General features: G+C 39.5%; 1 protein-coding gene across 1 annotated transcript in view; it reads right to left on the bottom strand.

Moving 5' to 3' along the window:
* tusc3 (tumor suppressor candidate 3) overlaps nucleotides 1-22,497 on the bottom strand; it is a 90,157-nt gene that overhangs the window by 51,626 nt on the left and 16,034 nt on the right. The window contains exon 2 of the mRNA XM_067582445.1: nucleotides 3,768-3,937. Within this exon, the coding sequence (XP_067438546.1) occupies nucleotides 3,768-3,937 (170 nt within the window). The remainder of the gene's footprint in view (nucleotides 1-3,767; nucleotides 3,938-22,497) is intronic.

Below are 22,497 nucleotides of genomic sequence, written 5' to 3'. Positions count from 1 at the left end.
CAAACACATTTTGCTTTCGAGCACTTTCCTTTATCTATTAATCCGCATTTAATACAGCAATACTTTTTACTTTTGATTTCCAAGTGTGTGTTCCCCAAACACAACCAGTGTAAACGATGTAATCCTCACTTTCAGTATGTTAATTTTTGCTGTGTGTCTCATCTTATCTGTGTAACTATGACAACTGATCATTTAATTATAGTAGCAGTCTCCATATCTGTCTCACCAAGGCATCATAAATTAACCAGCACAACAAGGTAGGGACATTCATTATTTAAAAATTACAAATACTTTTTTAAATCATTTATTTTTTAAAGTCTGGTAACAAAATCCCTACACACTGCTGTCTTTCAGTATGACATTTTGCATTTATATTCCTACATAAATTACATTAAGTGTTTAAAGTATGTATTGTTATAGGTATACTGTAAGCATCTGTGTTTCTTGTCTGCCTGAGCCACATTCTCTAAAAATGAAAGTACAATTTCACTGCTGAGGTGAATAAGAAAAAAAAAGAATAAAAGGTTGTCTTTGCTGATATTTACTTTTGTCACATTTCCAGTGAGAAAGCAATGCTTAGTTAAAAGCCTGTTAGACTGTGTATGCAAGTATGGAACTGGGACAAAGCTTAAGAGTGATGTGGGAGTGAGGACCCCGGTGATTAGCCATCTTTTTCACTGCCTTAATGCAGATGCTCAGGTCACCATCTGACATCCATCTCCTACTCTTAATCTCTCTCTTGTTGTTCTCACATAGATGTGATGCTATCGTTTATGTTAAGAGAACACCTTTGGGAAAGAAAAGGCAGAAAGAGAAAGACGGAGAGAAACAAAAAGACAAATAAACAAACAAAGACAGAAAGAACCGGACCTAGGGGAAAAATAAGGAAAGGAAAAGGGTCTACAGGTGTCAAGGGTCAGCCAAACATAAAATTAAGAGTGGGTTTGTGTGTGTGTGAGTAAAATTGTAAATCTTGTATAACCTTCTGTGGCAATATTGCACTTAATTATGGTCATGCCAATTAAGGCGAATTTGAATTTGAGAGCATAGCAATGAAGGAGACATAGAAATACATTATGTTTGTGTGTGTGTTGTGTTACAACTGTGAAAATAACGTGTCTGTTCTACCTGTTTGCACTGAAAAGATTTTTCATGAGGAGGAAAAAAAAGAAAGAGACATGCACAGAGATACAGAGGGTGAGAGAGAGAGAGAGGATGCGAAGAGGTGCTGACATGAGTGATGAATAAGTTATCTAATCAAGTAACTGATGAAGTAGAGGAATGGCTGATTAGAAGGTCAATGCTGATTTCATCAACTAACTGGACTTCCCCAAGGACATCAGAACATGGGTCAACAGTCTAGTTTATACTAAACATAAAAAAGGTGCTAGCCAGGTTTACAACTTGAAGCAATCATGGATTACTCTAAACTAGAACATCAAGAGCCAGTTTTTAATAGCCTGGACTGCAGAACATACTGTATACCATGCAATCCACAGTGATGAATTTCAGTGAAGCAACTTGACATGTTCATACCTAAAAAAATGAAAAATCACAAGCCCGGTTTCCACATTAGTCTATTTCTTGATATGGGTCTCAAACCTGGGTTTACCAAATAATAATACTTTTCAGAAAGACAGAGTGATTTGTTGTGGGATGCCACAATTTTCAATTATTCCCAAATACCAGAGTAGCCACTGGTATACAAAGAAGTAAATACGAATGCAAAAAAAATATATAGATACATTTATTGACAAAGTAATCAAAGCAAGAAAGAAAAATAAAACCAAATCAAATTCACAGGACCCTGTTTAAACCTCTATGTGTAAGTGCTGTATGCCAGTGGTTCCCAAAGTGGGTGCCGTGAGGATGGGACAAGGGTGCTGCGAGATTATATCACTGTTCATCTATTGTGCATTTTTAAAAACGTTTCACCACATTTACATTAACACCATTTTATGTAATGTTTTCAAACATAGTAAAACAGAATAAATAAGCAAAAAATATCAAAAATCACCATATTAAAAAACTGTTTAATATGCAGGTAGTCGCAGCTGACATGACAACTCCCTGCTGCTGGATGTCATAGTAACACAACACGCTTTCTGGCTCGGGAAAGCTTTGGAGGAGCTCAGCAGTCAAAAAAGGAAGTGAGCGTCAGAGCAGCGATACAAAGATTTGAGACGGTAAATAGTGCAAAGAAATGCTGAAACATCTCAGCTCTCAACACAGAGACAAGTGAATCTGAGCCAACCGACAAAGCTACTCTGCTAACAGCTTAACAGACAGGGTTTGGCTGCTTGTGGAAGATGGATATCTGTCATTGTCTGTGCGTTCACTGTGGTGTTACACGTGTGGCTCTCTGATCGCTGGTATATGTAAATATAAAACAAGACAAGAGACGTCCTGTCAGTGGAGTCAGACCTGCAGGTTGTTCTCTGTCCCTACATCAACAGCTCACATGTCCCATTAACATTTTTGCAGCTTTTTGGGTTTTGTTTGTTTGTTTTTCCTTATACATCTTAAATATAAACTCATTTTAATTGAGGAAAATGAAAGAAATACATTTAACATATTTAACAGTATCCATTGACTGAGAATGAGCCTATATTATTATTAACTTCATAATGATATAATGTAGCCTAATATAATATGAAATTGTTCAAACCAGGTGGTTTTTCATCAGGTTGCAATGACAAAAAAATTAGACAGTGTCGTCGTCTAAAAAAGTTTGGGAACCACTAGTGTATACAAACAGCAGGTTCTGTCTAAATTCACAATTGTAAGCCACAGAGGTTATCCAGCATTATCATCAATCTATAGGACAAAGTCTACATTCAACCATGAATACAATTTTGTTTTTACTCATTGTTTACGACCACTCATTGTGCTGCATGTGTCTTACTTATTTCATATTTGCTTCAACATGCGGTTCCAGTTAGATCAGAGACAGAGCAAAGTAGTCATCTTGCAATAAAGACACGAGGATCCTGGGATACCCACGAAACACCCATAACATATGAGCATAAGTTGACAATTGACCTCACTCCAGAGTAGCTTTCAGAACCACGGACAGCTCCAGAGTTCTAGTATATGCTGTGTGGAGAGCTGTCCATGGTGCTGAAATCCTGGGATCATCTAGGAGTTTGAATTGATTTGATTGAGATAGAAATTAATTTAAATATCCAAACTAAAACTTAAAATGAATTTGCTAATCTTTTATTAGAATTTTTAGGTGCCATGTTGCAGAAGACTCTGCTGCAAACATGATGTACGTCTGTTTTTGTAAAATGTAAAAATTCAAAGTTTGCTATTGTCCAATGCATTACATGCTTTCAGTGCAGAAGTGGGTAAGTAGGTCTTGTTGACCTTGCTCTGTGGAATTTATTCATTCACCTCTGGTTGTACAGCTGGCTGGAGTCCCTTTCATCCAAATGTCAACATGACCCACAAGTTCTTCTTATATCATACTGTTTTCTGTGTTTTCCAAGGTGCAAGTCTATATGTATATGTGGAAGGAGGGTACGTGAAATATCAAATGAGTTCTGGGACATTTATGTGTGTGTGTGTATGTGACTTGAGAGCTCACAGACTCTTCCGCTGTAGGTGTAACTTCAGTGAACTGAGTACACTTGCAGGAGGACATGATTCATCTCAGGCAAAAGAGAGAAGGATGGATGAATGGCTGTTACTACAAGAGGCATACCGGATTGTGGATTATCGTAGGTGCACCAGTTTTGAGTGTTTCTCTGTGTACGTATACATACCTACAGACAGAACACTGCCTTTGAGGTTGCAGAGCTGTGAACATGACGATGACAGAGTAGTTCCTGGGTGGAGCCTTGACGAAGCGACGGAACTTGTCCCCATTCATCCGGACGACCGAACGCCGAGAGGACCACTCCATCATCTGGTCGACCTTCTCTGACAGCAGGTTCTGGACACACAGACAAGGAGAAGGGCAAAGAGTGAAACACATTCCATTACGACTTTCAGATTCAAGCAGGATAATTATTCCTGTGAGTCCAACAATGTTAAGAAATGGCACTGACCAAAACACTGACCAAACACGGAACAAATGCATGTACCATAAAGTAAAAAAAATACATGAAGTATACAGAAGTTGCAAAGACATTCTGGTACATTTTAATAACATTTCCCATTTGTGCTCTCTTCTGTTCTTCCCCAACAGATATCAAACTCCTTGACTTTTCTTGCCTTAAAACAGACAACATCTCTAAAATCTGATGACATTCGAAAAATCCCTTCACCTGCCAGAAGCCTTAGTGTATATACTGGCTGCTTTGAAAGTCCAAGGCTGATATATGGCAAGGTGTTGCTGGATGCGAGTTCCAAGATCTAAATTTTGACTCTAGGCCTGTACAGACTGATGGTATGCAAACAAAGAATATGGAATACAACAAACCTGGTGATAATTTCCAGAAAAGGAGCTCTGACTTGGCAGTCTAACTGTGTGTATGTGTATGTATTCACAGAAAAGCCACATTTTTTGGGTATTTCTTTCTTGTTGTGTTTGTGTGTGAACTGTAGGAGTCTGCTGTTGATTAAATCTGGTCCGGCAAACAGTACAGCAAAAAAAATCTGTTCGGGAAGCATTTTTCACTTTACACCGTAAAGCATTTCTCTGTGAATTAGACTGTGCTGAATCTGTGCTGAAGGTTTGTCATGCATTTTTCATCCGAGATGTTTGTCCCCATCTCAGCATCTTTCCAAGTTTAACACATACAGAAACACTGATAAAAATGTCTTCCCTTTCTTAACCCATTTCCTTAAGCAACAAACTTACTGTTAATGGGAATGTGTAATAGAGGGTATATCTTGTTTATTTTTATGACTCAAAGAGCATTGCAGTCTGATATTCATTTAATGCTCTGGCTTGATTAAACCAGTCTCCTCATAGTTCACTATTAGCAGTAATACAATTAACCCCGATATAATAACTCCGTTCTAAGCAGCTCCGAAAAGCTCAAATTAATGGTTTGTGGTTGTACTCTTTTAAGAAACACGCCTGTTCTTCACAGTCCACAATCCATTTACACCAGTTTCAAAGGGTGACGCATGATGATGACATCTTTGGCCACTCTTGTTCCCTCTTCATCTTTCTACTTTCCCAGCAGTTCACTAGTATTGGATCAAGTAGATGGTAGCTAAATAATTTAGCACTGCTCCTCACTCCTACCGCTAATCGGGCACAAACTCTCTCTCATTCTCTAAATCACACACACACAAACACACACACAAATACACACATATCAGGTCATAGGCTTGGCTGCAGACAGTCGAGAGCTGGAGACTAAATCTCTCAAATCAGTTTCCTGGAGACAAGCTTGACAAAGACAAACAAAAAACAAGAGTGGGACACAGAGGGGGAAAAAAAAGACAACCAGTAGCATGACATGTGTTTCTGCTGTAGTTCTTGTTCACTTTAGACAACACACACTCCTGTGCTAATGGGCCATGTATAATGAGGGAGGAGATTCACTAAGAAACACAGAACAAATGGGATACAACACATCAATACAAACACATATACAAACACACAGGAGGAAGTACAAAGTCCTTTCTGTACACTTTTGCTTTTTCTTGTATGTAATTTATCTACCAAGTTATGGCCTATGAGCATTCAGCTCGAAAAAAGGAAATTCCTGGATGCCAATCATACTGGCAATAATGATGCACTGCCGTACTCATGTTCTGCACACACAAACGCACACAATCAACCGTGTTGAATCCATACAGAAGCGATACTTGTGAGGGAAATATGAGACGATAAAGGTGCTGAAAAACAAAGGAGAGCAAGGCAGCTGGCAAAAGTATGTAAGTGTGTATTGTAAGCTAACATTGCAGACTTCTATTTTATTACTATTATTATCATTATTTAGTTTTGGCATTTTATTACCCTATTTATAAGTATGATGGAATCTTTTACTGACTAGTCAAGTATCATCATCAACATTAAAAATGTGTGTTAAAACTAAAATATTTGTGTATGCTTTGTCTAATAAAAAGCCCTTTTGTCTCCAAATGAATGAGGATCCACTTGTGCAGTCAAAGGAGAATTAAGAGAATTAAGCTATGGCGGTTGGTATGCAAACTTGAACCAGTTAGAATTGATTCGTGAGTGCGACAGCATCAACAGCAAATTAACACAGCAAACAAAAGCAGATCAGAGACCGGGAAAACTTCTTATTATCTGACCTTATAAAACCGAGGGAATTAGAAATAAAAGACCCGTCTTTAATAACAATATTCCATCTCAAATAAAGGCCTGATAACACTCTCCAGATGAGGTAAATATGGCCACTATTTGAGAATTTACTGTAATCATTGTTGTCTTTATTAACGCAAAATAATAACTGTAAATTACAAACTAGTTAAAACACTACCGAGGAGTAATTCATGCACAAAACTATTTAAAAACCTTATGTTAGACCTTCAAGTGACTCCTACACATCAGTGTGATCTCTCCCTACTTTACCTGACCTACACACACAAATATATTCAACACATAAGCACTCCAAACAGCCTAAGACCATTAAAAACATTTATTTTCTACCCCACTGAGCACAGAGGGCACTGAAATGAATCACATCTAAAGTGTGCATTTGCGCATGTGTGTGTATGTACTTGTGTGTGTGAGTAAGATGCACAGATTGTCTGCAGATATCCTGCTTTATCCGTCTGATTTTGTGTTACTCAGTCTATGAATGTCATAACCACTCTCTCTCCCTCACACACACACACACACACATTATAGGTCACAGGGTGGACGGCAGACTTTATGGGTAGCACTGAACTGTGGACTAAATTTCTCTCTAATTCCCCTTTTCCTCTTTTCATCTCATTCTCTTCTATCATTACGTCCATTTTTCTACTTAATCTTCAATTCTCTTTTCTCCTGTTTTTCTTTACTTTTTCATTTTCCTATAATCTTCTTAGTAACTCCCACTCGTTTCCTCATTTCTTGTGATGCAAAGTCACTACTGTGACTTCAGAAGCGGATATCATGGCTAAATAAAGAATAAAAAGGCTAAATAAATAAAATCACTTAAAAAGAAAAATGATCTCTCTCTAGCAGAGCATCCACAGACCAAGAGGAGATTAAAAAAAAGAACTGGAGAACTGAAAGAAAAATAGCACTCGGATGGGGAGGAAAAGAAAAAAAATAGAAACTGAGAGGGAGAATTGAAACAAGCGGAGTGAGGAAAGGAAATGATGAAAGAGGAGGAAAATAAGAGACAGGGAGAAGGATGACACATAGAGTGTGAGGCCGGACTGACCACACAGTAAGAGGTTATGGGTGGCATGACTGAAGACGGTTAGTTTATCAGCCAGCCGGTTCTTCAATCATACGGTCACTCTACCAGCCAGCTCAAATATCACCAGACAAATGATCAGACACTCAGATACCCAGTCAGTCACTTCATTTGTTATTTAGTCGGCAGATTGGCTGGTAAGCAAATCGGTAAGTTGAAATTCAAATAGTAATAACTTGTGGTGTGCAAAGAAAATGCAAATGTACCGTATACCCAAGATTGACATCAACACACTTGGGAAGGACAGGAAGACCCCTTAAAATGAAGGGACCTCATCATGGGGCATCACGTCTGAGCTGGTCAAATCACCTTGACCTATCAGTTCAAACTGTGTGGTCTACACTTTAGAGAAGCTAACACTGTTATGGCTGAACTCTGTTATTTATTTCCCTCTCCTGAGCAATCTGACAAACAGGACGTACTGAGGATGTTGTTTTATGATGAAGTGGTCACTGTCATGTGTTCTGCCCAGTGATGAGGGGAGGTTCACACTGTCCCCCCCAGCCGTGAGGATGTTTGTAACAATTAACTGTGACATGAAATGCTTAGAAATCTCTGTATGCTACGTATTTATGGGGCGATGCTTATTTTAACAAGTGCTCTACAGTGCCATTAGTGTTGAAAACCCCCACAGGGTACCTTTAAGTGCCTTGTAGTCACTGGATAGGGCCAGCCTACATTTCCCCAGCCAGTCAGGGGTTTGATCTGCGAACCTTCCAACATGAAAAGCTAAGAGCATTTGTTCAATCCACAATCCCTTGCTCTGAGCGGTCTAAACAGAGGTCTATTGTAAAGTGAATGGGTTTCGGCTTTGGCCATCAGACTCCAATACAGTTTCCTCCAATTCTCCCATTGAAAGGGGGATTACTGGAAATTGGCTTCGTATAACAAGGCACAAAGACTCATCTCTCTCCCTCTCTCTCTCTCACTCCTCCTCCCCTACGCACACACACACACACACACACACACACACACAAAGAAGTTCACTGTTATTTGTAAGCAAAAAACCAACAAAAAATGTATCGCAAGTCAATTCTGGTAATCATAGTGTGCTTATGATGACTTGTGGACTTTCTGTGTTGAGTAAAACTCAAAATACTTACACACACAGACACAAACATACACACACACACACACACAAAGGGATACCAGGAGGTCAGAAGAAATTAGGAGGGAAGAAAAGATCACCATTACTCAGAGGTTTATTTATTTATTTGTAGAAACGGGAAGAGAGCGAATCAATGAAAAGGAAAGAAAAATAAGCAGAGGAAGAGAGGAAATATATGAATGTCCCTTCCACACTAACAATCACAACACAAACCTGCTATTTGCCTCAGTTTGTTTGTCCTCTAGCAGACCAGACCACACACACACACACACAAACACACAACACTGGAGGCAATAAGCGAAGTCCTGAGAACAGAAGGACGGAGGGAAAGAGGAAGCAGTTGATCAAGTGAGATGTAAACACACACACACACACCAACTCAACATTTTGATAGCGTGTCTGTCTATGTGAGTCAGTTTGTCTGTCAGTGTTATTGTCTTCCATCTCTCATCTCCACTAAATCAAACCAATATGCTTTCATATTGCCAGCTCCACATTTGTCAGCCCATAATCTGTGATTCCCAGAAATACCATGACTTGTCAGTGAAGGGGTTGGGGGGGTGGGGATTTGTCAGCTTATCTGCCTAATAACAATTATTTGAAATAAAATGCACTCCCCCCCCCACCCGCCTTTGTCCAACGTCTTACCGTCCGTCACCCTCTGGTGATTTTATTTTATTTTATATCTTTCTCCCCATTAGTGCCAGCAGTTGTGTCTCTCTGTGATGCTTATAGAATATAATAAGATTTGTATTTTTTCCCCTACAGATTACAGCTTCTCTTTAAACCTTCCAAGCACATGTTGTGACATTTTAAAGCTGGAGTTCTTTTACATATAAATGAACGTCCATTACATTCGGGCCCTTGCCGAACAAGTTCACACAATGCTGATAAAGCGTATCCCCACCAGGTAAATCTCTCTGTATTTCACTGGATATCAGAGTTTTTAATCCGGTGTCTGTGGTGACATTCCCGTGCTGGCGCACCGGTAGTGCTGCGTTTTACGTCAACCAGCAATGACTGGTTTGCCAGAGCTGAAGGGTGCCCACGGAGCATGCAAGCCAGAGACTTCCTTCGGCCAAGCCAGCTAATTCCTGTTTAGCCTCCACTAACTTGAGGGATAAATAACTTTACAAATGTTATCGGACCAAATGGATCATATTCTGACAGTGAAACGAGTCATTTCGTGGGGGTTGTGACGCTCAAAACAATTTATCCAACATTTTAAAGCCACAACAGTACCGACGGGGACCGGCTCACGCATGTAGAACCGCAGTTACATCCAGGTAATTACTACTTACTCTCATTGCCAGGAGGGGCAGACAAAAGTTCCACATGGCAGGTTTAAATCTTCTGTCATTTCCTTTCCCTGCGGCGCCTGGAAAAGTCTTTTGTGTTTGTTGGTTTAGGGTGTCTGCAAGTTTCATCAAGTGAACTTTTTCCAGATGATTTAAATGCAACTTAGGAGGAGATATGAGACTAATTTTGAAGCTTCAGCGAAATGTGAAAAATAATAAAACAATATGCATTAGGTCTGGGTGGCTGGGTTGAATTCTCTTTGGAAGAACACCAAATTATAACACAACTGAATTAAGACCACAAACTAAATTAAGGTTTTTTTAATATAAACTGTTTTAACAGAAAATTGCAGCTTTTTTAAATCTATTTATCTATTTATTTCTGGGATTGTTTCCAGTTGTCTCTGAACTTGCCCAGTTCAGTTTTCATTGGTTATTTATATCTGCACAGTTTGTGAGAGGAGGAAAGAGAGAGAATTACTTATTCACCTTCTCCAGCCCTGCTTTGTCTGTTCAAACATATGGGAGAATATGTAACAATACACTATATGGTGTGAGAAGCCAAACTACAGCTGGTCCAGTCATTTGAACCATCAATACACCGGGTCCATGAGTAATGTAGTTACTGTACATTTTTTTTCAGTCACAGAATAGGAGCAGCGTGCCGAGGCTGAACTGTTTAGTCAGTCTGCTTGACCTCTCCTCACCCCTTCTTTCTTTCCCCTTTATTTTTCTTTACCTTGTCTTTGCGGGGATCATTTTTCTGGGGAGAGCACATACTCCAATTGAGTTTATGGGGCATCAGTGCAGTTTGATTTTGTTATAAAGGCATCCCAATAAAAAACTAGGGATGGACACAAAGGGCAAGCGGCCAATCCTACTGTAAAAACAACAGGGGAAACGCAAGCACTCGAGGAGCATATGGTCACTATACTGCTCCCCACAATAAAGCAAAGATATGGAGGGGAGGAGAATAAAGTAAATGAAAAAAGGAGGAAATGAGGGGATAAGGGAGGATGTAGAAAGGATGATTTGGGCGAGTAAAAAGAAAGAGACAAAAAGACAGAGAGCAATGAAGTAAGAAAAGGTAAAGAAAGACAGTAGTTATAAAATAAATACCAACAATTAAGTTCTGCAGGCAGGCCGCTAGATACGAGAGGCTGAGAAGACACCAACATGCTGCTGATGTTACTGTTGTAGATAGGGGATAGTAAGTATGCATAACATGATTTTATGCTGGTAATACATGACTAAACCTGAATACAGCTGTAGGTTGGTGCTACAAATCAAGTCAAGAACAGAGGGAGCTGCTCCTAGTTTTTTTACCAGTGGCTACTGGGCAAATACGATGTTAGAGTGTCGACCAGTCGATACCACACCGGTATTTTAAGTTGATCAATGCACAAATGTGCACAAGTCCTTATCCCTGCTGTAGTTTAAGATGATCAATGCAATACACATTGTGCAGTGCGTCTTGCCTTGATTCTGCCTGGCACGGCTGCGTCGCATTCCCTGCTGTGACGCGGTTTTGTTCCCGTCCTCTGCACGGCTTTATACCCCACTGGGAGCATTTGAGAAGCAGAGCGTTTTGTTCCAGCAGCTCCGGGGAGAAAAGAGCCACCCCTCTCTATACCTGGAGAAGAAGCCAGGGGACCTGGGCATGGCAGCAGCGGTGTCATATAAAATCTTGTCATTTTCCACTTCCAAGATGAACCTCTCCTCTCCTCATGGTGACAAATATCCTTGGACTGGTTGACTCCTGGCCTGGTGCCACCAGTTATAACGTAATGTTGATGTAGTGATGTGAAATATGATTGGGAGTCTGCAAAGGGCTTTTTATTTTCAAAATTGACCAGATGCTCTATGCCGTTCCTGTGTCTGACTTCCCGCCCGGTTCAAGATCTGCTACATGCAGCTGAACGTGGCTTCCGTCAAGAATAGACTAGGCGTGTATGTTTAGCAGAGAGAAGCCGCTTTTAGGGACGCTTCTGAAACGTGGTGCGGCACGTCTGGTGGGATGACAAGCATTGACTAGAGTGGCAACAATCAGCTCCAGCCGCCGCGTCACAGCTGGAACACGACGCAGATGCGCCCAGTGGGATCAAGCCATGAAGCCAAACAAACAAACAGAATGATTACCTTACTTTTTTCAGTTTAATAGCCGAAAGCATGTTATATAGAGAGCGCATGATTATCTGGCAAAATGCAAGGAAAAACAAATCTGTGTTAAATTAGTTTCCTCAAGGATTTACATTTATTGGGGGGATTTTATGTAAGCTTAAAGCAGTCAACAGCAGGTGAAAATGTGATAAAAATTAAAAAAAAAGCGCATCACTAGATTTGAAAAAAGTAATTCAAATTCCTTGAGGGGATAGGCAGGAAAATCTCTGCATAGCGAGGAAGTAAAAGATGCTTTTTCTCTCCTCTACAGCTACATCTGTGGCCCTCGTACCTTGAACCAGGCACCTACGGGGAACTACAGTAAAGACCTCTGTAAGCCATGCAATCACTCTACTGCTGGTGCAATAGATAAACATTTACCAGATTAAATTACTGTAAAACCTGGTTGGGACATATGACAAAATATTCCTTTATGTGATATACCAATCTCAGTCCTGTATAAATTAGTTGATGCATATAACTTTTCTAGTTCAGGTCAAAACTAAAACTATGTGTGAACAAAGAAAAAAATCCTCGAGGAGATAATCCCATATTTAATGTGAGGGGCGGAGCTAAGGGGGAAGATGTAGTTCAGTTTGGACTCCTAGCTGTCAAACTGGGAATGAGTCACAATAAACTAAAGATAACTTGAGCATACTGTTCTTGTCCTAATGCAGGAGCTCGACCCCACTCAAATGGGGTGAATTTCCTGATTTGGGACACAAAACAGCTTGGGGGGAGAAAGTAAATTACGTACTACAGAAACAACTCTTATTTCAAACAGGATTTCATTGCAACAAGGAAGAAAATGACTGTATTCCACTCAAAAAGACCTCCAGGAAAAACAGGTGAGATCACATGTTCTATTTCCTGCTAAACAGATATATTTAGACAGGATCATGTTGATATCTATGAAGATGTCTATGAAGCAAGTTGAGGTGTTCTGCCAATCTTTGGACCAGCTCCTCTTCCCGCCTTCCACTTTATTTAAAACGTATTTCTCCACTCTTTGTACTTTATTATAAGAGTTCGGCTTTTTCATACAGCGCCAGATGTTTTTCTGTGGCCCAGTTCATCTGGTTTTTAGACTGGTATTTGTGTTGTTGCGTATGGTGTTCAGGCTTCGGATAGCTGACGTCATCAGACTCGATGGGGGCTTTGGCTCCTCGGCTTCGCAGGAGATTTGGCTGCCTCACCGACTTCCACTTTAGGTGAGGTTTCGACTGTTTTCATCACTTGCACTGTCACCGACGCTTCAGCTGCTTTCATCCATTGCATGGCAACTGACTTTTTTGGCTGCTTTTGTCTCTCCGGGAGCAAGTTCAGCTGCTTTCACCATTTACATGTCAACTGACATTTCTCCTTTCAATTTGTGCACTTCGGCTGGCACTTTTTTTTAACACTTCCACTTTGGCTACTGTTTCAACTGCTTTCTGGCTGCCGCTTCAACAACAACTTCGAGTTTTCTCCGGGAAATGTTGCCTTTACTAGTTAATCAACTAGAAGAAAGTGCTGCTGCGGCCAAGAACGACGCTACGAGACCTGAGAGAGTGAACCAAAGAGATCAATTTGTGGGCTGAACAGGTAAACAATGAGCTGAAACTTGCTTGTACTATTATTATTATTAGTATTAGTATGAGTAGTAGTAGTATGAAAGAGTATTTTAGGGTGGGAGAGGTAGGGTATGTGGCTACTGACAAAGTAATTGAAATTTATTTTAATTCCTTGAGATGTAATTATTGTAATGGATTATAAATACTACATGCTGAAAGTAAAGCCAAGTTTATACATTTCTGTCTTTAGTTAAAGAAAAGAACAAAGCAATCAAAACCAACTTTAGGGTAAAAACTTAAAACTAGTGGATTCTTGTAAGAAAAGACAGATATTGAACTCTAGAGAAGTGTTGGTCATTCTGTTGAATCTGAAAGGAAGACTAAATGAATATGAGGGCTCCTTCATCTCTTTGACACATTTCATCTAATTCATCATAATGTAGGGGGACATGTTACCATCAAGTCTTTCCACACCCTATTATCTTTACTTGAGCTCAGTCCCCTTTTTACTCTGAAGAGGGCTTGAGTTAAAAATAAATAAATAAATAAATAAATAAATAACTTATCAACTTGCTGCTTCGGGCAAAATTATCCACGGGTGAGTAATCACAAGGCTCTGCATGTTTGGGCTCAGACTTACTGCTGTGACTGTGTGTGTTCATCTGCCTGTACTTGAATGCTCGCCTTCAAAACAATGTGCTGTGTGATCAGGAGATGAAAGAGCCATATAGAGTCCAAATTTTGCATTTTGTTTGCTTAGTGATTTTAGTAACGTGGGTCAGCTGTGAGTGTTCTTAAGGTGTAATTAAGCTCTACAGAGAAAACAGAATAAGAAGTACAGCTTGATCTACAGCCGCGTCCTTTTTATTCCATCTCACATCAAATTAGAAAGACAAAAACATCCGTTTGATTAACGAATCTTAAGGACTTCAGTCAAAGGATGTCAGAGGTTATGATAGTGTGTGTGTAATGGTGAGCGGGTGTGTTTAAAAAGGTTTTTGAGTGATTAAAGGGTATATCATTAGCATATGACCCTGTAAAAGTGAAAAAGAGAGAAAGGAGAGACACAACAAGGAGACTAAAAAGAACAAAATAAGGACTGATGAGGAAAGAAATGCAGTAAATTTTGAGGGGAATTTAGCACACTGACAAATTCAGAGTTCACAATGTGCCCAGTCTAACACCAGATGACTACAACATTAATATGCTATGCCATCCACTTCTATTTAATAATTAGATCCAACTCAAAAAAAAAAGAGACTTGAAACTTGAGAGAACTGAAACTTGAGACAATTGAACATTATTTTTTTGTGCGAAGGCGAGTATTTCCTTATCGCTGTGGTAATTTGATGCACACTGAGAAGTTTGGCTTATTACAGTGAAAACCATTTTTGAAGCCACTAATTTTCATCAACAATCAGGTTAGTGTCGGTTTCCTCATAAGTTCCACTGTGACTGAAGTTTCTGGTGATACGAACATAATAATTCCTGCAACTGCTTCACAATTAAAGCTTTTCACCGGTCAACTGTTGAGACTTTTTGAAGTACAGCTTTCTGTCAAAGTACGCCTATAAAGATATGAACTTTTTCCCTCCCTGTGGAATGATAAAGAAAAAAAGAACCACTACAGTGAGCTCATAAGATGGAAAAGGGGACACGAACATCAAAACACTTATCACTGAGGTTGACATACACACGTTGACATGCCTGACGTGTATACATGCTGAAAATAAGTAACCAGATTTCTCCTGTAAAGCCTGCATGGTTTGCTTATTAGAATGGTATCAACACAGAAGACACTGCTTTTGTGTGTGTGTGTGTTTGTGTGAGTCGCAGCAAATAAATTACTTTGTATTAGTTTCAGCTTTAGGACTTTGGATGGAATTATTTTAAATACAACAAAGCATTGCTCTCAGTAATTATCTCTCCTTTCATCCATCTGCTCCACTGTTACTTTCCAAGTCTGAAGTTTTTATATCATGAAATGTAAAAAGCCGATTAGAAACCCTGTTACCCGTGTACATAGCAAAAAAAAAAACATTTATATGACAGGTTGGGGTCACATGGTTACTTAAGTCCATGTATATGCAATGATTGTTGCTGTGCTGTCCTTTCACTGTGGTAAGAAAAAGTCTATACTGTCACAACCTCGTTTCCAGTTTCCAAGTAGAGGAGAGAACCATCTCACCCCTGTGTGACTGACCTGAATTCGCTTCTGTTGCCAACAATACTGTAGCAGCAATAATTGGTGTTAGAAAAAAAAAAAAAAAAAAAAAAAAAAGCTCCATGATGAGAACAGAAAGGGGAGAAGCAAAGGTGGCAACTGCTGGCTTATGTGTAAAGTAAAAAGACAGAAAACGTGGAAGTGAGGGATTTGGACTCACTATAGGTCATGAAGTTGCTAGCCTGTCTGACTATCAGGTCAGTTGCCCTCCTCTGTTCTGCTTCCCAGGTGTGCTGTGTCTCACTACTGTGTGACCTTTATCTCTAAACCCTCCATTTAGTCCTCTCGCTCCTTTAACTTTATGCACCTATCCAGCATGCAGACTTTATACTCTGCCTCCTGTAATCATTTTTAATGGTCAAAGTCAGGGGTAAGCGCACAATGCATATATAAGCATATTAGAAATACAAGTGTAATTGGCCTGGTATGCTACCTCATTAGCCTTTGGAAGCTAACACTAGTAATAGTGCCTAATAACTGTGAGCTTAATGGGATCCTAATTAGCCTCATAAGCCATTCACATTTGTGCTTCTGCTTAGGTGAGCATCCAGTCTCACTAGACTTATTACACGTGGAAGAATAGCAGTCAAGAATCTCCAAAAATATCTCAAGTACGCTAGGCTTATTGTGCAAAGGAAACACAAAGTACCCACAAGTTACCTTAAAAAAGATATTTACCCCAGTTAACCTCTTAAACTCCACAAGGAAAAGAAAAAGTACAAGGATCATTCCATCACTCAGAACTGAGTGGAGGATGAAACAGAATCAGAAAACACACCAAGTGATACTTTACAAGTTGTTCTACCGATTAATGAGGAATGAATAAATAGCCATATTTTGAATAGAGATTGGTGTTTCTGTTTACAAAGGCCTGAGGCTGACGTTGAACTAAGTCGAGTCTGAAAGTAGACCATCAAATAATGTAGATTATTTGACAACCTGGGCCAGGGCCCTCCGTGTGCTGGAATACTGGATGCAGTATCTGCACCAGGAGGAGAAGAACTGGACCAGCCAGGCCGAGGACAAGTTTCTGATGCAGGTCCTCCTCCGTGTACAGCCAGGCTGCGGAGCACACGGATACGGGGACGAGCTAGAGGACGACCACTGCTTTGAATCAGGACCGGAGCATCCTGCCCGCCATCCAGAGAGAGTCACACTGAGAGCAGGCTGTCAGAGCCCCTGTTTACACCTGGCATTAACATGCACCTCGGGTGATCCAATCACAAGTGGACAGCTCTAAGTACAGGTGTGAAAGCACCCAAGACTCATTGAGGACGCATTGAGATCCAATCACTCAGCTCACATTCACAGGTGGTCTGAGCCACATGCTGCCACATTCATTTTGCAGTGTAAACATGATGTGTCCTGGGTCCTAGCTCCCTCCTACCTTGTTGACATGCTCTCTGAATACACACCAGACAGACCCTTGAGATCATCAAATAAAGGTCTTCTCACAATACCTAGAATAAATACTAAATCAGCTCATGGTGCCTTCAGTCATTATGGTCCTACTCTTCCACATTTCTCTACCACATGAACTCAGATCTGTTGTGACAGTGTCTTCTTTTAAAAGCAGACTAAAAATATATATTTTTTCCAAAGCTTTTAGTTCGGTTAATGGGTAAAACCTTCTTTTTAGGAACAGTATTATTATTATTTCTTTTAACAATGATAATAATAATACCTTCTTACCCTGCTCTCCTATTGTAATTCCTTCTCACCTTCTAATTTTTTTATGCTGTCTTATATGTTTTTACATATGTAACATCTTATTTTATGTTTTATATATGTGATGTTAATGTAATGTTATATATTTCTGTCATGTATGATCTTTACTTTTTTAAGCACATTGAGTTTACGCCTGCCGAAATGTGCTATATAAATAAATTTGACTTGACTTGATAACGGGATAAAGAAACGCATTATTTTGTTTTTCATATGAATTAAAAAAGCGTAATCCACCTCTAACCCGTTTTCCTCTTCAAATCGACAATTAGAATAGAAATTAAACCAAAACCAGAAAATAACTTGTTTTTCGCTTGTCTGTCTAAAAAAACTATTTCAGAAGCTAAACATTGCTGGATAGTTTCCTCTCTCCTGTCAAGTCAATAACTACAGTTTTTAGTTTTGCTGCGCTGTTCGACATAACAGACTCAGAATTTATCAGGAGGACGGCTGCTTTACTCCAAACATTATGAACCTGGACTGTGTGTGTGTGTAACAGCTGACCTATTGGATGTGTAGAACACAGAACATTAATTAACATTAGATCCTGACCGATCCTGTCAGCGTGTTATTCAGTGAAGTTATGCTGCTGTGCCTCATGCGTAAATGTGCACAGCGTCTCTCAATGGGGAGATCACTGCATATAACTCCATATTTGTTACACATATATGTTCCGATGCGTTGCTACAGCAAATCAATAGGACGGACATTTGATTTTCATGACGAGGCACACAATACATTGTATATTTGTCTATCCTGTTATCAAACAAGTTGAACACAGCTTTGTACGAAGGGTACATGGACCTCTGGTCCTCCCACCAGTTAAAAACTAACGAATCTGGTCTTTGCAAACGGAAATGATGTCCGTGTTTATTTGCATGTAGAGCGGGGAAGTGAAATCACAAGTGGTCACTCAAGACACATGAGGAGACACATGTTAATACCAGGTGTAAACAGGACCAGGGAGCAGGAGAGTTTCTGCTAAAAACTAGCGCTGAGACCTGGGGAGTAATGAGAGCAGCTGCTCGCTAACAGCTACGTGTGTTTACAGCAGAGAGCAGGAGGGAGGACAGACGTCTCACTCTGAAGGAGTTTTGTATTTCTGATATCCCCCCCAAAAAATATATTTAAAATAAATAATTAAATTAATGTCATAAATGTGCGATGATTAGTCGACTAACGGTTTGAGCTAACACCTACTTGTCGACTAGGAAAATCTTTGGTCGGGGGCAGAGATCTCACTACAGCCTTTTTTGGTTTATTAAAAAGTGCTACATAAATAAAATATATGTACTTATGTTATAGTTGTATTCATTGTATTTACATGCAAACTGAAGTCTCAAGTTTCTGGTCTGAAACAAAGTGCTAAATGAATTCAATGACTCACACAGCTGAGTTTTTCTCTTCCCCACAGAGAGAACGTATTTCTAATTTCAGTATGCAAGAGAAACTGTGATTACACATATAGTTGCCTTAAGATAGAATTTTACCTCAGGTAAATATGATGCCAAAACTATGAGTGGTGTGCAATTTGTAGGGAAAAAGCAGTGCTGACAAGCATTTTTCAAGAGCAATATATTTCAAAATTGGACACAAATGAGGATAATATGAAGACTGCTGCTATGCTACCGCTGCCTCGATGGATTTAGAATTCCTTTTGTTAAGATTTCTGTTCAGACAGAGAAAAGATCATGTAAGGACAGAGAGAAAAGACATTGTACAACATGACATGCTGGGAACATTTTACATAATGCCCTCTAGACATGTTATCACACAATAATTTTGATGAAGCAGTTAGACCTGAATGGGCTGGCATACTGACTAAAGAGCTCATTTCAGAACGAGCCAGCAATAAAGCTACCAGAGGAAAGCTGCTGTCCACAATCTTTCTCGTTTTATTGTCTGGGAAAAAAATGCATGCATTAAAGCCCCCCCCCCCCCCCTCCAAGTAGTCTGAATGCAGCCTTACACTGCTCTGATAACAGTAATGTAACTTCTTCTAGCCCAGCAAGCTACAGCTGTCTTACTGCCAAATACAAAGTAGTGTCAGTCTCACGAGGGAGATGGTGAGCTAGTTGCACTAATCATTTCTTGCTCTGAGCTCTGCTGGTGAGACTAATTGGCAGGTCAATAATGTGAACAGCTGGGAAGGCGAGTGACCACCAGTTGCTCAGTTGAAACAAGGGGTGCAACAATCAGCACAAATCAAGCTCCTCATTAAAGACATGATCTGTCAGCCATAGTTCAAAGAGCGTTCCCTTACCCTCCTTGTTTATTTTAGTGAAGACTACAGTTACAATCAGGGTAAGTTTACACTGCATTCCAGCAGGGGGGATGTCAAGTCTGAGAAAATACTGTTTTTTTGACAGCATGGGATTCAAAACAATCTGTTAAGCTGGGGACATGGTCATGACCTATTTGGTATCAGGCATTTCATATTGTACTGGAAAAGGACAATGGATGGTGTTGATCTGGCTGATGTATTTTAAGGCATGTTGTTTTCAAGTGTTGTCTGTACCCAGATTATTTAAAAGATTAATTAAAACAGATCTTGCCTAGATTTTAATGTCCCATGCATCCAAAAGTTGTATTTTTTTCCTGGTCCAGGAAGACACCTTTTCATCACGATTTACAATAAAGGAGGTCCGCTTGCAGCAAAGACATGTTTTAATGCTAGCTAGTTGAATGCTGCATTTTATGCGTAATGATGATAGCCTTGTAGGTTGTGCATGTCTTTTATCTGTTATATGTCTTTGAAAAATATGGTGTTTCAAGCCTGGATTTTGCAGGCAAACAAAAATCGACTTAAATTGTGAATCAACCCAAAGCTTGAAAAAAAAAAAAAAAAGAATTTGATTTTTTTTGGCCACTATCATCCCCAAATAGCAGATTTGTGGACTCAAGTCATGTCTCTGATGACTCAATTTGACAAATTGACTTGACTTGACTTTGAATATAATGATGGGTCGTGTTTAGGGAAGAAATGGTTACTGGTTTCATGATAAACCACAGTGAAATTGCCAACGGTTAGTGTTACCATTTCAAATTTTAATCATTAAAGCTGTGTTTGAACACCATGCTTTGAAAAACTGACGGTAAATACTGTCCAGTATCAACCAAAGTTAGCAACAGTCTCTCAGACATGGGCTCGCAGGCGTGCACAATTCATATGTGCCCGCTAGTAAACGGGGCTGCTGTGTGATAACTTTCCAGAGTTGTAAAATCCACCCTGTGAGTATTACAAACTGCTATGCTTTGTTTTTCTGATCAGCCTTTAAGCAGACTTGCTGGATCGTATTTCATTGTCTCAACGAGCATTTTAAAACGCTCACACCAACACAGCCCCTTGTATTGTATTACACAGCACTGTTTTCAGTCTGACTGCAGCTGAGTTCCTGTATGTTGTGGAACAACAAGTTGAAAAAAGAAAAGCAAAAAGCAACAGCTTAATGAGAACAGGGCATCAGCACATACATACAATAGATGAGACAGACATTCCTGTTTGTTGCAGTGCAAAGTGCATTTACCTCTCATGCCTGCATAGTGCCATCTGTAATGTTATCTTTAATGTATTTCCATAAGGTATTGGCTATGTTATTATTTTAATGTTTATGCAAACAATAAGTTCATAGTGTTGCTAATTGTATTTGTGGTTTTCAATATAAAGCTTGGTGAGATGATTTCAGTGTGTGTATCAGCACATTTTAACAATACTGATAACTGTGATCATTTTGCTCGCTATCATCGTGATGTGAAATTTTCATACTGTTTCATCTCTAGTGGTGATCTTCCTTCTGTTTGATTTGATATGAATTAATACATTGCCCAAGACCAAATACTGAAAATTATGATATTCAAATCATTCTTCCATCTGTCTGATTTACTTTATAAACACAAAATGCTTCACTTCCTTTCATTACTTACTGCTACAGTGACAAGTGAAGTGATGATGGGTTTGTTGGAGGTGTTGAAAAACAACTTTACTTTAAGCATCCTTACTGAGGTAATGATGTCAGCATCATGTGAATTCAGAGACAAAATACATGGTCGGTCCATTCACGCCACAACAACACATAGAGGCCTTTTCTGATCTGATGCCAGGATCAGTCATAAGTACTATGGCCGCTAGAGGGTTTAGTCAAAACTTTGAAATGACTGATTCTGTCAGACAGTCTTCTCCAGTTTGCAGTAATAGAAAAGCTGCTCTTACTCCTGAATCCATAAATTGCCCGTACAATAAATTGCTGTTTCGTTTTTTCTCCTTGCCCATGTTTCTATTTCTACGTACCAGCATGCACATCATCGGTTTTGGGTAGTGATCACGTTGAACACATGGATGGTTTGAAAGCATTGGCTTTTGTTTGCATTATTTACCATCAACTACTTTCTAAATAGGTTTAAGCTTTCAGACAGCATGTGGACAGTGATCCATGAGCAAAATGAGCTGCTATGCCTAAAGCTGATGCAGTATGTCTGCCTTGTTTTGGTACAAAAAAAACATTTCTTCCCATCAACATTTGCTGAGCCGACTTTTGAAATTTTTAAAAATCCTGACTTGTTCATCTACATGTTTATAAGCTGGCACTCTTTTGATCTTTTTTCCTGTTTATTTTAGTTAGGGGGTCAAGTCATTATAATTTCTGTTTCTTTGATTTTGTTAAGTCACATTCATTACCTTCCTAGTCAGATTTGTTTTATTTGTTATGTTGGCCTTTATCCACCCTGAAGTCAATTCTATCTTCCCTCTAGTTTAAAGCACATTGTAAATAAACACCTCTGTTGTTACATCTCAGATATCCATCTCTGTGGCTGCTTGGGACTTGGGAAAGATGTGACTTTTTCATGTTTTGTCTCGGCCGTACCTAGACAGGGCATTTGTCAGTGCTTTCTGGTGGACAAACTATGTATGTATGTATGTATGTATGTATGTATGTATGTATGTATGTCTTTACTGTTTGACATACTCTGATACCGATATATCTGTAAAAGGCTAATATGGGCTGGTATATTGACCCTGCTGATTTATTGGTAACCATACTCTACTTCCCAAAAAAAGTAGAGCAAAAAAGGTAAACACAAAAAGGGAGTTAAG

This window comes from Thunnus thynnus, chromosome 3 (genome assembly GCF_963924715.1).
Source record: "Thunnus thynnus chromosome 3, fThuThy2.1, whole genome shotgun sequence".
Lineage (NCBI taxonomy): Eukaryota > Metazoa > Chordata > Actinopteri > Scombriformes > Scombridae > Thunnus > Thunnus thynnus.
The sequence above is the reverse complement of the archived record's forward strand: the minus strand, read 5'-3'. Positions and strand labels throughout refer to the sequence as shown.